Source organism: Amaranthus tricolor, chromosome 11 (assembly GCF_026212465.1).
Source record: "Amaranthus tricolor cultivar Red isolate AtriRed21 chromosome 11, ASM2621246v1, whole genome shotgun sequence".
NCBI classification, from domain to species: domain Eukaryota; kingdom Viridiplantae; phylum Streptophyta; class Magnoliopsida; order Caryophyllales; family Amaranthaceae; genus Amaranthus; species Amaranthus tricolor.
This window is the reverse complement of record NC_080057.1, coordinates 22,317,398-22,332,677: the sequence shown is the minus strand read 5'-3', so window position 1 is coordinate 22,332,677 and position 15,280 is coordinate 22,317,398. Positions and strand designations below refer to the sequence as shown.

Sequence of the window (15,280 nt, the reverse complement as noted above, 5' to 3'; positions counted from 1 at the left end):
CACTAGAAATATTTCAAACTTTTTAATAAAATGCATGTTTGATTGTTGGTTATTTATTAGAGAAAATGGGAATCAACAATCCAATGAAAAAAGCAAATCAAATTAATCTTTCCATTTTGGGGTTAAAATGCAGAGTTATTTACTAAACACTTCTTTTGACTTTAAAACCAATCTAAAATATACCGTGAAAAGTAAAAAGTCTTTAATTAAGTTAATTCTAAACTCATTTGTTAAAAACCTTTTCTTTTGCAAATTGAAGGACAAAGAAATTATTTCTTTTGTCCATTTGAGCTTGTTAATGTAATGTAAATCAGTAATACTTTTGAAAGCATCAAAGAAATTATTTTTTCTGTCCATTTGAGCTTGCTACTCAAAGAAAACAAAAGCGCATTATCTTAGAGACAAACAAAAAACAAAATACTCATATGTCTTTCTCATTTAACATCATTTTTAGTTTGGCATTGTTATTTTTATTTTGCATCATTTTTATTTTTGAAAATAGACCCACCACTTTCTTTAAGTCTACTTCATATCTTAACTATATTTTAATATTTATCCATACAATTTAATTTCTGTCTTCTATTATTACTAAATATCCACACCTTCTTCAAAACACCCACTTTTTTAAAATTTCTAATACTAAATAAAATGATTCGAGGAATAGTTTAGATTATAAGGGACAAACAGAGTTATGCAACAAGTGTTCATTCGGATCATTAAATTGATTTTAGGTTAGATGATTTGGTTCGATTTGAAATCAAATTTTGTGTATATAATGTTTTTACATTATAAATCATTTTTAAAATCAAATTTTATTCACAAGATCAAATAAATTTTTTAATCATCAAAATCTGTTTTAATATATTATAAACAAGTAACGAATAAAATTGAGAAAGGAAACCTATGAGAGTAAGAGCAGACTTGATTGACGGAGACCATTCCGTCGCCCTCGACCGTGACGGAAGCCTTTCCGTTTCTAGCAATTTCTGATAAAAGCCGTCAGACACCGTTTATTGCACCTTCTTTACTTTACTCACTTTCCACGCCTCTCCCTCTCCCCGTCTCTCTCAGCCGACATATTACAGTAGAGAGAGAAACTCATCTCATATAGAGAATCAAAAGTCAGAATTATTTAATGCTTTTTGGCTTTTTTTCACTTGATTTTCTGATAGTGATGTTTCACCTCCGTTGAAATTACTCTTTCTCGTATGATGCTTCACCTTCATTATTAATTAATGGATTATTTTTCAGATTCTTCCTTTTGTTTAAATTAAAATTTTACTGAAAAATTACTAGTGAAATTGGATCAATTCGAATTGAATTTGTGCTTAAATGTTGCTTAGATCAGTTTTAGTTTGCTGATTTTTCCATCACATTTTATTTTATTGATTCATTGCAGAAAATTCGGATGATTTAATCATGCCAGGTACTTACTGCTGAATTAAATTTTTTTTTTTTTCGATTTGAATTCAAATTTCTTTGATTGATTTTTGATGATGATCTATTCTAGAGGAAATCCGAGAAGAAAGAAAGTCGGAGATTGAAGTTTCTGAGGATGAGCCAGTAAGAAGAACGAGGGTCAGGAGTTTGAGGAAGAAAGCCGTCAATGCGTCAACGAAATTGGCTCATGGACTGAGGAAAAGAGGCAGGCGAATTGCTGATTGTAAATTCGCGGCAATTGCTATTGATGACTTTAGGGACGAGAAAGATGAAGAAGCTGTTGATGCTTTTCGTCAGATTTTGGTTGAAAAGGCTTTGCTTCCGAATCATCTCGATGATTATCATACCATGCTTAGGTGAGTAATACGGATTTTATTGTGCTAATGCGTTTTACTAATTTTATCAGCGGATTGGAAGATAAGTATTTTCATATAGAATAATAATTATATAGCTGTTTTTTTTATTTTATTTTTAATTTTTTTATACCTGGAATGGACTGTTGTCATTATGGAAATAGTTTCCGTTGATCTTCGAGTTCAGACTAAGATGAGTTGATTGGTGCTAATTAATAAATTTAGGGTTGCTGAAATTATCTTTTATGTATTGAATTATATTATATGCTTTCGTGGAGCTTATCGTGGAGTTCAGGCGAATTTAGGGTTGTTTCGTGTGTTTTTGCTTTGTCTTCCTCGCTAGTAGATGGTGAGGTTTTCCCTTTGTACTTTCTTCCTATTTTGGTAATATATTATGTCATTATTTGGTAAAAATATCTCTCCTAGCCTTGGTTCTAAAGACTAAAGGTATGTTTGTTTGGAGAAGATTGGGGAGAGGGATTGAAACTTTGGGATGAGACTTGAATAATTCCCTTGTTTGTTTTGGAGTAATGGATATAGATAATAAGACTTGAGAACTTCTAAGTCTCACGGAAAATATCCTATGGTTGTAGGTAATAGAATAGAAGCTTGAGATATGAAAAAAACTATTTTAATTTTAATGAAAATGATAGATAAAATAATATGTAGGGGAATATTCATAACTTATAAATTTTTAATCTGTTCTCATCCCTTGAGCAATAAAAGACATGACATGAAATTTACCAAGTCTCAACAAATAATTCCCCAGTAAACCTCAACTCTATATCTCTGATTTTCATTCCCATTTCTCGAAAAATCCTTATATGTTCTTGCAATCTTGGTATTATAAGCGTATTGCATGTTGCAATGTCCTTTACATAGGAATCTCCAATCTTAGCGTATTTGTAGCACCTAAGGCTAATGCTAGATAATCTTATCTTCCATACTTAAGGTCCTAAGGAGCAAGGGGCCTTTGTGAGTGGTATGAGCATCATTCATAATGTGTGCATCTCTCAAGTTTCTATCAATCCATACAAGAGAAGTTGTCTCTTTGGTTTCCTCATTATGGCGGACCTTCAAAAGGCTTATGTAACAATTGCATAAAAGGTCCTCGAGGAGATTCATCCTTCATCCCAAAACCTATCCTATTTCTTATTATGGAATATTTCATTTCCTCTAAGTTTTCTATCATGTTTAATGATGACCCCTTAGGATATTTTTCCTCTAAGAGAGGTATGATCGTACAGGGCAATTTAATATGTTTTTCTCGTCTTTGTATTGGCATAGAGTACCTCGCTAGAATAATCTTATATGCTATCACAGTGCAAGGATATCAATTCCATAGGTCCATCCCATGTGCTAACCTTTAGACCTAAATCACCTAAATTTTGCTTTTGCCCTTGGTGATGAAACTTTAATCATGCTTTTATTGCACTGCCTCAATCTAATTAAAGAAAAGAAACTTTAGGCATAGCCAACAAGGGGACATTAGTTATCAACTGTGTTGGAGTGCACTGAGTTCAATTCAATCCAATTCCCGTATCAAGCTCTACTTCACTTACTTGGGTTTTGAGGGATTCCAAAGTAAAGTAAAAGCCTTAGAATGTAAGTTTGGAGAAATATCCCTATAAACTTAAGTTTCTATGGTGTAAATCTTTAAGTAAAATAGCTTAGCATATTGCTTGGAAGAAAGACTCACGGTGCACAAGAGGTATTTAGGAACATACTTATGGGGGAAGTTTTGGCCACCCCGTAACTTTGGATCATGAGGCAATTATGTAGAGCTAGAGATCACTTGAAGACTCTCTATATGCCTAGTAATCTGTAGTTGTCAATATGCTACTCTATTAAATTGGTCTATGACCTCCTCACCCTGATGATTGGATACGCTAGAACAAAACATTGTGGAATAGATGCTCCACCCCTAAATGTAGGTTCATACTTCATATAATGGATGGGGATTTAAGATAAATAAAGACGGGCTATACTAATGGTTGGATATACACCCCCTATGTCGTATGTGCAAGGAGTCCCCTTATACTCTCATCTACTTCATAAAAAAGAGAATAGGGTATTCTATGCTCTTGTAGGGGGCCTTGTTTACTGAATAGCCGGTAACTTTGCTATTTGGAACAACAGTCTTCCGTTTAGCTTCACTCAAGCAAATTCAGTTTGAAGTTGGAGAAAGAATGATGTCTCCTTAAGGAAGATGCCAATGAAAGAGCTTATGGATTAGTATTTAGTACTTTGTGTTGAGTGTTTTTTGTTTTTTTTAATGTTTTGTGATATAGCCTTTCCACCCTTTATGCTGTTGGAGTGTTTCTCTAATTTTCATACCCACGTCTCGCCATCTGGGTATGCATTCAAACCCATCCACACCCACGAAGGCAAATTGCGTATGCCCATCATGGGTATACTGCCTTATACCCGCCTCACATTCACTCTACGTCGGCATTAAATGTGCTCCATACAATTGCGATTTCTTACAAATTTAATTGTATATCTAATTTTATGTAAACAATAAAATGTAATAAGATAAAATTAATATCCTTAATTTTTTGTAAATAGATTTTAATATAAATATACAAAATTAATGTAAAATAGTACATTATAGATATGTGGCCGATGAGTATGGGGCATATTGAATGGGTATGAGGCGGATAAGACCTCATACTCACCACCTACCCACTACACATGGCGAGTAAGATGTTTCATGCCCATATCCACCCACTACCCACCAAATTCATAGTTATAGCCGCCACAACTCGGGTGGATGTAGTGCAAAACTCGTATAATTTTACCCGCATGTCATCTTTATTTGTAGAGTTTTTTGGTTCAATAATATTTTTTACCATTAAAACAAAGACTTTTGCCTGAACTTAATATCTTGCCTTTAATGTTAGAGTATTTTGGTTTAGCTCAACAGGGCATTAGGATTAGCTAGTCTTAAGTTATGTAGCGGGTTACTTCTAGTCATCAGCACATTGGGCTGAAGCTTTTTTGATGATTTGATTATTGAAGTAATTGTCAATTTACCAGTGAAGTTTTCTATAACTGAATTATGATCTTTCTCATAATTTAGCATATAAAAAAATTTCAAGTTGTCAGAGTTGAAATGGTGAAAGTGTGGTAAATAATCGTTATCCTTGTGATAGTTAACTCCTATTAGTATCACTTGAAACTGTTTGTGTAACCATTTCGTTTCCTGAACAAAATATTTCACTTTCTTGCAGATTTTTGAAAGCAAGGAAGTTTGATCTTGATAAAACTGTGCATATGTGGGAAGAAATGATCAAATGGAGGAAAGAAAATGGAGTGGATACTATTATACAGGTAGTACTATTTTCAAGAAACAGATTTGATCTAACATTAGAGAATGATGAACAAAGCATCATGGTCTTGTTACCATGCTAACATTTGGTGAAGTTTCAAAGTTGAGTGTCGATAGTTTTCAAGAACCTTTTGAGCCTTTGAGGAGTTTAGGCAATGTTCTTCACTTGAGCATAAATTAGACGATGCTCTTTGTTGAGAACTTTTGGCTGTGTTTTGTTGTGTATCTGTTTGCGTGTTAGCTACTGCCTTTTTGTTTTTTTTATGCACCAACTTAACCCCACCCCACACCACCTTTGCTAATTTATTCAAGATATGCTTATGGAATACTGTCAAGCCTAAAAGTTGAGTTATACATAGCACAGTGCACCAATCAAGAATTACCTTTTCTCTTAATCCTGTTGCCCGGCTGCTTGGCTTTTACTGTTTTACATGCCGAAATTGTTTTCGTTTCTTTTGAAAATCGTCATGTGCACTTGATATATTCATGCTCCTTGCTTTCTAGCAATCAGTTGAGGTGAAAGATTCTCAAGTTTCTGTAGAAGACATGAGGTGAAGACGTGAAGTATGATTTTGTTTCTGTAGAAAATCAATTATCTGTAAAAATTAATTTCTCAGTTTTTTTGGAGATATTTTGTGGACGGTGACGTTGGATCTGTGAGCTGCAGGCAGCAGGCTAGTGGAATCTTTGGATGGTAGGGAGGAGCGAAGAAACTCTTGTTGAGGGCTTGAGGCAGAGCTCAAACAAGTAACCTTTGTTTACTATTGCTCTTTATGATTGCCTGAGTAATTTATCACACTTGTGTTGAGGGATTTTTATAAAGCCTAGAATTCATGGGGAAGTTTGCTGCTTTCACTATTGGCTTTTGGTTTTTTGTTGGTCACAACCAGTTTATGTTTGTGTCTGTACTCTCTAGTGTCATTTTATAACTAGATTTTATCATGTATTGTGGTGTATGTAATTTTTCAATTGCTGCACTTGTATTGTTCGCCTTGATATGATACTTTCTCCATGTCTAATTTGTTAACAGTTTACACACTTTCCCTTTCTTTCCGTCCCATTTTTGGTCTTACAGTTTTACTTTTGGCATGGCCCCACAAAAGTTCTGTTTTATTTAAGCTGTGAAATATCTATACGGTTTTTTGAAGTTAGCCTTTATTCAAACTCATGTCATCTTGTTAGCCGTTTATTAGCCATTATTTAAAGTAATCTTCTCTTGTTAGCCTTTATTTGAATCCATTGGTGCTATGATTTGAACTTGGGCAAACCGGTATTGGAACTTTTATAGTGTCTTAATTCTCTCATCTTGTGAGCTTGTATTGTGTACTCGTACGTCTCTCTCATCTTGTTAGCCCATATTGTCTTACTTTTCTCTCGCACGCTCACTTTTTTGGACCTGAAATTTTCCATATCTGAACATTTTCTTAAATGCCACGGAAAAGGTATAGTACCCTTTCACAGACCTCAGTGTCTATATCATTGTTCACTAGGTTATCGTTGTGAATGGTTAAAGAAGGATGATGAATGCAATAGCAAAACGATTGTTTTTTGGTGAAATTGTGCTCCTAAAATTTGATTTGCTCTTGTAATCCATTTTGATGATATTTCTAGTCCATTATCATCCACATGTCAAAAAATTGTGACCCACTGGATGGAAAGGACATGTACAACAATGTCATTGATTTACTTTTCGGTTTTGCAACATCTTTCTGCCATAAAGTTTACACATAGCTTCTGTTTCCTTTCTGTAGGATTTCTTCTACGAGGAATTTGTAGAAGTACAGCGATACTATCCCCATGGTTATCATGGTGTAGATAGGGAGGGGCGACCAGTTTATATTGAACGATTGGGCAAGATTGAACCTAGCAGGCTTATGAATGTGACTACAGTGGAGCGCTTTTTAAAGTATCATATACAAGGATTTGAAAAGACTTTTGCTGAGAAATTTCCAGCTTGTTCAATTGCTGCTAAGAGACATATAGATACTACAACTACAATATTGGATGTTCATGGGGTGGTATGGAGATGACCTGTTCCAACATTCTTTCCAAATAGTATCTGCAAGCAATAATCTCTTATTTAATCTTTATTTCTCTTTTGGTTTCTTAGAATTGGATGAGCTTTGGTAAAATTGCTCTTGATCTTGTAAAGCACATACAAAAAATTGATAGCGACAATTATCCTGAGGTCAGTTACTCAGTCTGTTTTGGTATGTATTTACTATCAGTGGTTTCACATGGTTGTAAATATTCACTCAGCTGTTTATTCTTTGCTCAAATTTTCTACAGACCTTGCACCAAATGTTCATTATAAATGCTGGTGCTGGATTTAAGATGGTTTGGTCTACTGTGAGAAGAATTCTTGATCAAAGGACTACCTCAAAGATACATGTAAAATCTTGTCTGCATTTATACAAATTTCTTAATGTTTTGAAGATGAAATTATCCTATTGTTTGTTTTACTTTTCAGGTGTTGGGCAACAAATTCCACAGCAAGTTGATGGAACGTGTAGATTCCAGGTTGAGTTTCTTCTATTTTATTGCTGTTTTGTTGCTAGTCATAATAAAATAACTTACAATATCTGGTTTCTGAAACTGATATCTGTACCATTTTTTGCAGCCAATTGCCTACTTTTGTAGGTGGGACTTGCTCTTGCCCTGGTGGCTGCCTTAGATACCAGAGGGGACCTTGGAATGATCCAGAAATAATGAAAGTAAGATTTTTTTTTTTCACTTTCACAATTCCTTGTATTTTCCAGTCTTTGTTGGTCTTACATAAAGTTTGTCTTGCAGATGGTGCTTGCACAAGAAATGATGTATCTGAAGACTACCACAAGTTCTTCTGACTGTGAAGATTTAAAAACTAAGTTACTTGGTCATAAGGTATGTACATATTAATAATTGATGTCATAGCCTTGTTGTAAAGTTTCAAATAATGCATTGCACACTGCTCACACAGGCTTGAAGGATGACTTGGTTTTTACTGACATGGTTCACGATTTTGATGTCCAAATCCCTAACGCTTTAATGCTATTGAATGAAAAGGCAAGTTTCTCAAGTCAAAGGTCATTACTACCTCCACCACCTTTATCCCAAGGGGTTTGGGGAAAGATAGACTTTAAGCAGTTTGGAAGTAAAATAACTAGTTTTTGTTTGTATGTTTACCTTCAGGTTTTGACTTATTGTTTAATATTAGGCTAAGGTTATTACATGGATAAGGTTGTGTACATTTGACCCTTGAAACCGCACCTAGAGGTAGCTTTGGTATTAGGGCAATGACGTGTTGTTTTATTTCAAGGTACCTAGAATAGGTTCCAAGTCATGTGTATGGTTATTAGAATTTAGAATCCTAATCCTGATCTACTATTCTATGATCCTACGATCCAAAAATAAGCGAATGATTTGGATCGTAGGTAGGATCTTAATGTTGATAGAATCGTGCAATTCTACTTAGCTCAAGAATCTAGGTAGTAGGATCATAATACGATTCTACAATCTTATGATCCGATCCTACAAGGGTTTGTCAATTGTAAATTTTTTTCATATAATCTAGATTTCACTCATGTATAAATATATATTATATCAGTACGACTATAAAATTCAAGTTTTTCTTGATTTGCAGTTTAAAAATGATTATTATTCTTTTTAAAAACTTAATAGATGAAGTCAATTTTTTTTATTTACACCTTAAAACTTAAAAAAAGAACAAATTGAATTGATAATCAGTTATCCAAAGCACATTAATGCATATTTGTAGGATCACACGATCTTATGATCCATAAAATGCGGTGATGGTCGCGATCGCAAAAACAAAACAATAATGCGGTAATGAGAGTGATGCGGTTACCATAACGCTTAAATATCGGTCGAATCATAAGATATTCCTTGATACGGCCCAAAACGCAGTTCATTTTACACCTTTACAACACGAGAAATATCAATTCATTTTTTTAAACCTTTACAACACGACCGATGTGATGCGATGGAACTTTGTTTTTACACTATGCTATGATCCGATTCTATCGATTAAGATCCTACCCCTTCAACGATCTGAAACATTTTAAAATAATTAAGAGGAACTTGATATGGTATAGAACTGGTACAGGGTAGCCATGTCCAAAAAATTTCATAATTCCTAACATAATTGCTACAGACCTTTCATTTACATGATTTGACAATCTATGGACTAGATTTGATCTGCTGAGTGATTATCAAAGCATTATATCTTAAATGTTGTGTACGGTCATGTGCTTCAAGTAGGTTTCCAATTTTTGTCACCTGCTTTACGGTTTTTCTTTTATTAATCACTCATTGCCCTGGGCTGTGCAATTCTTAAACAATGCAGATACTTTGTTGGAATTATTTATATAATCTTTCTCTCACATTTACCTTGCCTCAGGTAAGCATTGGTGAATGGTCCACTGGCAACCCAGAGGAAGTGGTGTGCACTGATGCTATAGTTGAAGAGGTTACTTCTACAAGTATGTGATCTTTTTATTATATTTCTCTCCTTATTTGTTTGTTTTCTGATTATTTTTATCACTTGTATCTGACTAGTGACCTTTATCCAAGTGCAATGATTCAGCTGTGCCCATCAGCTTTGTCATTCCAAGTTCCTTAACAGGGCAACAGGAAATGAGATTTTTATGTATGTAATGACAACCTACTCATATTAATGTATATTTTAGCTGCCTTTAATTGCGTAATTTTTCCTAGTAATACAGTAGAGGATTTGGTTGAGGGCAGATGATACTTGGTCTCTTTCAAGGAAATTTCATTTGTTCAAATGCAGCTCTTTAGAAAACCATTAAGATTGTTTTCCCCTAACTGAGTACGGGCTCTTTAAAACTAAAAAAAAAAAAAAAAAAAAAAAAAAAAAAAAAAAAAGCAACATGAGGAGATAACCAGTTTTACTTTTAAAGAAAATTAAAAGAAATATACAAGTTAAATCTTCATGTGTCTTGTGTACCTGAACCCGTACACACACGACATAAAATGACACAATATTGAACCAAAATATAGAAATTATATTCCGCAAAGCATCCCTACCAATTTTTTTTCTTTTTCTAATCACGACACCCCTAGGGATAGATGTACTTAGGACTTGAAGAAAACATAATTGGAAAAAGCTGTGTGAATATAATGGTATGTACTTGCTCCCATTTTGAAAACTTGCAACCTGGAGGAGAGGCGCAAAGACCTAGGACCTTACCTTCTATCCTTGCAACTCCAGCCTCACAGCTTAACATCAACTGCCATCCTACACGATCGGCCCCGTACCTATTCTTCCACCCACCTTAGATCAACTCCCACCAGTCACCACCTTAACGACTTTGATCCCTTGTCCATCATTAATACTAATGCCCCTCTTTGCTTCACCATACAAATCTAATAGTGTAATGTCCTCGCACGAATGACTAGCTGTTAATCGTGATCTTTATCATTAGAAAGAGAAGATCCCATCTCATCCAAACTCTTTTAATTTAAACCAACGTTCTTTTAGTCTTTGATTTTTCTCTGGGTTTGTTTTGTTGTTTTTGATGTGGTTTAACAATGTTAGAATTATATTTTGATAATGCGCCAATATTTAAAGAATTCTTCTTATTTTGGAGCTTTTCTTCTTTTGTTTTCTTCTTGTCCTGGTTCAACAGTGGTTGAACAATCATCAAAATTCGCCAGAGTTAAGAGAATCAAGGAGAACAATGAATATTTGTTTAAAGAAAAAGGAGAAGAATTCAAAGAAGGGAAGAGGATTTGATATTCGCGGTACTAATTTTGGGAAGGATCCAATGCAAAGATAGGAGTCAATGAGTTAATAAAAACAAATGTCTTCACCGCTAATGGCCGAATAGAGTGTCGATTGGACTCTGCTGCGGCTTGGTGCAATGATGTGGAGAGTGAATGGTGGTTCTATTCAAGGAGGAAAGAGAGGAATGACATTTGAGAGATATAGATAAAGTAAGGGAGGAGAGATAAAATGTTGATAGGAGAATTCAAGGGATGAGAGATACGGAAAAAGTAGGGGAGGAGAGAAGAAGAGGAGGTGGATGAGAAAAGCCGGGGAGATGGGCTGGGCATTTTGGGAAATGACTGTAAAGTATCTCTTTAAATGGTATTTCACAAGTATTAGAAAACTTCCTTAAAAGATAAGTGTTGCAAGGTTGGGATCACTTAGTTTTATAAGTGTTTTCTGAAAGTACCATTTGGTTACTGGTTACTCACTTGTAGTTAGATGTGCTTTTGCTTAACACCTTATTGATTTTTTATTTGTTTTGTTATTCATCCCGTGGTTATATTAGTAGCACTGTGGAGTGGGGTTCTTACTTCCACATATGGATGTTATAATTGCTAATAATATTTTCCACAAAAGGAAGTTGGAATTTAGTAACAAATGCTGCAAGATGGTTACATAATCTGAACTAAGCAGGTTGTATTTACTAAGGTCTTATTTATTTGACCTTGGCTTTCATTATCTAATTGGATTGTTGAGTGAAGGGAGGAATTGGTTTGTCTTCTAGGTGCCTGTATGAGCTATTGAGTACTACCCTAAGTCCCTAACCAAGCTCGCCAATTCAAAATATGTGGTGAACACAACGACACTTGATAAAATTGCCAGCTCTTTTAACCAAGGATATTTACTAACTTGAACTTTCTACAAAAATAATTCAATTTGAATAAGCGATGTGAGAAATATGTAACGTGGTAAAGGGTAGTGGTACATATATGTGTATAAATGACAGCTCTCCCTCAAGAACCTATAATTTCTATTTTTCCAGGTCGTGCAGCTAGAGATGTACATGGTTCAGATTTGGGTAGGGTCTAAACCCAGATCCGGATCCTTAATAGGGTCTAAAAATCAGTTACATGACCTGGATCTATAGAGCCTGGGGGGTCTAGGGTCTGAATCTAGGTCTAAAACAATCTACTATTTTCACAAAAAATATAATTGAATATTAAATCAATAAAGGTAAATTCTTGTAAAATTTATCAAGTCACTTTTCATTGATGAGACTTTTCTAATGCTGATGCAATAGACTTCACTTGTTTTTGTTTTAGCTGTAAGGGGAAAAGTGTTGTGTGCTTAGACCAAAGTAGCTTTCGGTCCGAATCTTGATCATTAAATAGTCATGGAAATTATGATGTTAAAGCCTGATTACATATTATGTCGTTCTTCTTTTTTAGTAAAAGGATTCTTTTAATGCACCTAATTTGGAAGTTGTCAACAGATCATTCTTCTGGCAGGAGTGTGGATGCGAGGCCCTGGAAAGCCATTCCTCATCCAAGGCATTCAACAGCATGTTTTATATTCAACTTTTTTGCATGTCTGCATGTTATATTTCGGTCCTTTGGAAATCTATGGGCGCTGAGTCGAGAAGAGAAACACCCAATTCTGCAGCGTGAGCCTGGTGACTATACGGTGAATCCTCCTGAATCTGAGCCAGGTTTGAAGGATCGAGCCACTGCTCAGAAGATAAATGAATCTGTGCTTAATCCTTCTTGGCAAAGGCTTCAGCATTTAGAGCAGTTGGTAACAGATCTCTTTAATAAACCTTCAAGAATCCCTCCAGACAAGGAGCAGACAATCCTTGAGTCTTTGACAAGAATTAAGGCCATAGAGCATGACTTGCAGAAGACAAAGAAGGTAAAGAGTGGTATATCTACCTGCCGATATGTGTCTATCTAGTTATTTTCAAGCTAATGGTTCCCTGATTGTCATTTTGCATAGATCCTGTTTGCAACAACATCAAAGCAAGTAGAGCTTGCCGAGTCACTGGAAAGTCTTAAGGATAGCAGCATGCATGTAAGCCCTCATATCTAAATATACAATAAATCTGGTCAGTAAAAACGTTATGTTACATGCTTTCTGGTTAGTTGACTTGGCTTGATGATGTAGAAACCTTATGGTTGCTAACTTACCATTGAATATTAGAGCTCACTTACTGAACTCCCACCAGACACCAAGATAAATGTTTTTTTCTTTTCCTCTTTTCATTTGATGTAGCTGTGTCATACGCGAAAAAAGATGTCATGTAAATCCTCATTTGTGAACCTACTGAAAAAATCAACAGTATTCCTTGGTGGCTCAAGTAAGAGTATTGTATTATATAATAACAAAGTAAGGAGTTATTGATGTGTTTGTCGGCCTCAGCCTTTTGTTCTCAATCACCAGTAATGACCAAGTGATATAATTGGGCTGTAAGCCTTCTCCCATTGCAACAAAAAATGAGGTGATATTTTAATCTAGGATGGACCAATTCGACATGATAATTGATAATTCATAATTCTGAACTTCATTTCCAAATGTAGCCATAGGTGGTATTTAATTGATTTATAGTTATCTTATAATGGGCCTGTTCGGTGCAAGATAATTGTGTGGGTAGCTATCACATGTCTAAGTAGTTGTAGTTGTGAATAACTGTGTACAATTGTAGCTTTTAGATGTTCAATTACCTATATAGTTGTTTAAATTAGTATTGTCGATAACAGTAGCAACTATGATAGCTTTTGAAAATAATTTGTTGAGAAATATATTGAGAAATTTTTAAACCGCTACTTTTGATTTTGGAACATCACAAGTAATAATGTTTTGAAACAACTATCTACACACTTAACTCCTACTTACCGAACATTGACATTTTTTTGTAAAGTAGTGTTTTCGTCTCAATAAACCACCAACAGCTACTTAAACTGCTACGTCGAACACACCCAATGTACCTTGTCAAGTGTTTGAATTTTGTAGTTTATTTGATTTGTAGTTTTAATGCTATATGGACATTTGCTTGAATTCATTTCCTTATAATGGGTGCTTGTCACAGGGACGGTCAACAACCTGTTGGAGAAGCTAATGATAGGATGAAGTCGAAATAATATTCATGCAATTTTTAATATAACTGTGCACAGTGGTACTGAAGGATCTTTTTATATTACGGTTCTCCTTACAGGTCTTCTTTTATTGCTTTAACTGCTCAGAGCGAACTCAAGTACAGCAGATTGTGTGAATAGCACTAGTTTTTGCTGATGTGAATAGATCGGCCATTAAACTGTCGAAACAGATTATAGGTTCGTTTTTGAGAGAATGATTGATAAAGAAGGTATCATTTTTAACAAAGAACTTAAGAATAATAACAGAAAGATGTAACAGATATGCCCTATTATTGTAATAGAAATTGATATAAATAAGATCATGGAAGGGAATTGAGGGTAATTTACTCTTCCCTTACCCAATCTGTAATTACTCTATGCTATTACTTTTACACATGGTAATAATTCATGGTAATAGATTAGAATTTCCATATTTTGTGCTTGTATGTCGTACTCAATTTCATATTTTTTTAATCTTTTTATTTTTAATTCGGTTAACCCTTAATATTACATTTATGATTGAATTTGTCTGGATTTTATGCTTTGAGAATTTATAGATATTTTTAGCTACAAGGTATATGCCACAACTTAAGTCTTAAAGGCCAATTAGCCTCAATGAAGGAGCCAACAAAAATGCATAATGCAAAGCTAATGGTCTGAAAATTTGAAATAGATAAGATTAATTATAAAAAAAAAAAGCATCAAACAAGAGCAAAATTAATTTACTTTTAAATGTAAGTGCCTAATTCCTAAATCTGGATATGGATTTGCTCGCACTTACTAACTGCGAACAAAGGGTTTGATTCAAAAAAAAGCCAAAGGAGCTGTTTGCAATTACTAACTGCGAACAAAGTTGTTGACTTTTTTTGACCAAATATCGTGTTTGCAGTTAGTAATTGCGAACAATATCGTGCCTAAATTCAGCAGCTTTTTTTCCTTCCCCATTTCAGTAAAAATTAAACACCCTAAGCCCTAAAAGTTGACTTCTAACTCTTAGACTACCTTCAATCCATCAATTCTTACATTCATCTTCCAATTTAGCTCTTCCAATTTAGTCTGGGATAATCTAGCTTGCACGAAGGTAAACGTTTATGCGTTTTTTTGAGTTTATTTCGTTTTTTAGGGTTTTAATGAAGTTTGCTTATATACTCCTATGTAGGTCATTAGTTCTAAAATCAGCACTCTTCTAAGTCATCCAAAACTGATCAAGGTAAGTTTAATTGTTTTATTAACTTTATTTTGTTGTTTTTGAAGTATTGTTGTTGATGAGCAATAGAATTTTATGTACATTATA

General features: G+C 34.5%; 1 protein-coding gene across 2 annotated transcripts; it reads left to right on the top strand.

Annotated features, from left to right (window-relative positions):
• Positions 1 to 892: 892 nt before the first annotated feature.
• On the top strand, positions 893 to 14,819 carry LOC130826759 (phosphatidylinositol/phosphatidylcholine transfer protein SFH9-like). Of its 2 annotated transcripts, XM_057692332.1 has the most exons (14): positions 893 to 1,206; positions 1,400 to 1,426; positions 1,511 to 1,796; positions 5,027 to 5,126; positions 6,876 to 7,142; positions 7,235 to 7,312; positions 7,414 to 7,515; positions 7,595 to 7,644; positions 7,745 to 7,838; positions 7,918 to 8,007; positions 9,524 to 9,605; positions 12,351 to 12,766; positions 12,851 to 12,925; positions 13,941 to 14,819. In XM_057692332.1, exons 2-14 carry the CDS (start codon positions 1,420 to 1,422, stop codon positions 13,968 to 13,970), a joined length of 1,677 nt encoding a protein of 558 aa, XP_057548315.1. In that variant the 5' UTR covers positions 893 to 1,206; positions 1,400 to 1,419; the 3' UTR covers positions 13,971 to 14,819. The 2 variants fall into 2 exon arrangements, with proteins under 2 accessions (XP_057548315.1, XP_057548313.1); XM_057692330.1 differs by having other exon boundaries at positions 893 to 1,426; positions 13,941 to 14,817.
• The last annotated feature ends 461 nt before the right edge of the window (positions 14,820 to 15,280 follow it).

Coding starts and splice junctions, on each gene's coding strand:
- LOC130826759 (XM_057692332.1), top strand. Junction 7,313..7,413: donor ATAGCGACAATTATCCTGAG/GTCAGTTACTCA, acceptor AATTTTCTACAG/ACCTTGCACCAAATGTTCAT. Junction 7,645..7,744: donor ATGGAACGTGTAGATTCCAG/GTTGAGTTTCTT, acceptor CATTTTTTGCAG/CCAATTGCCTACTTTTGTAG.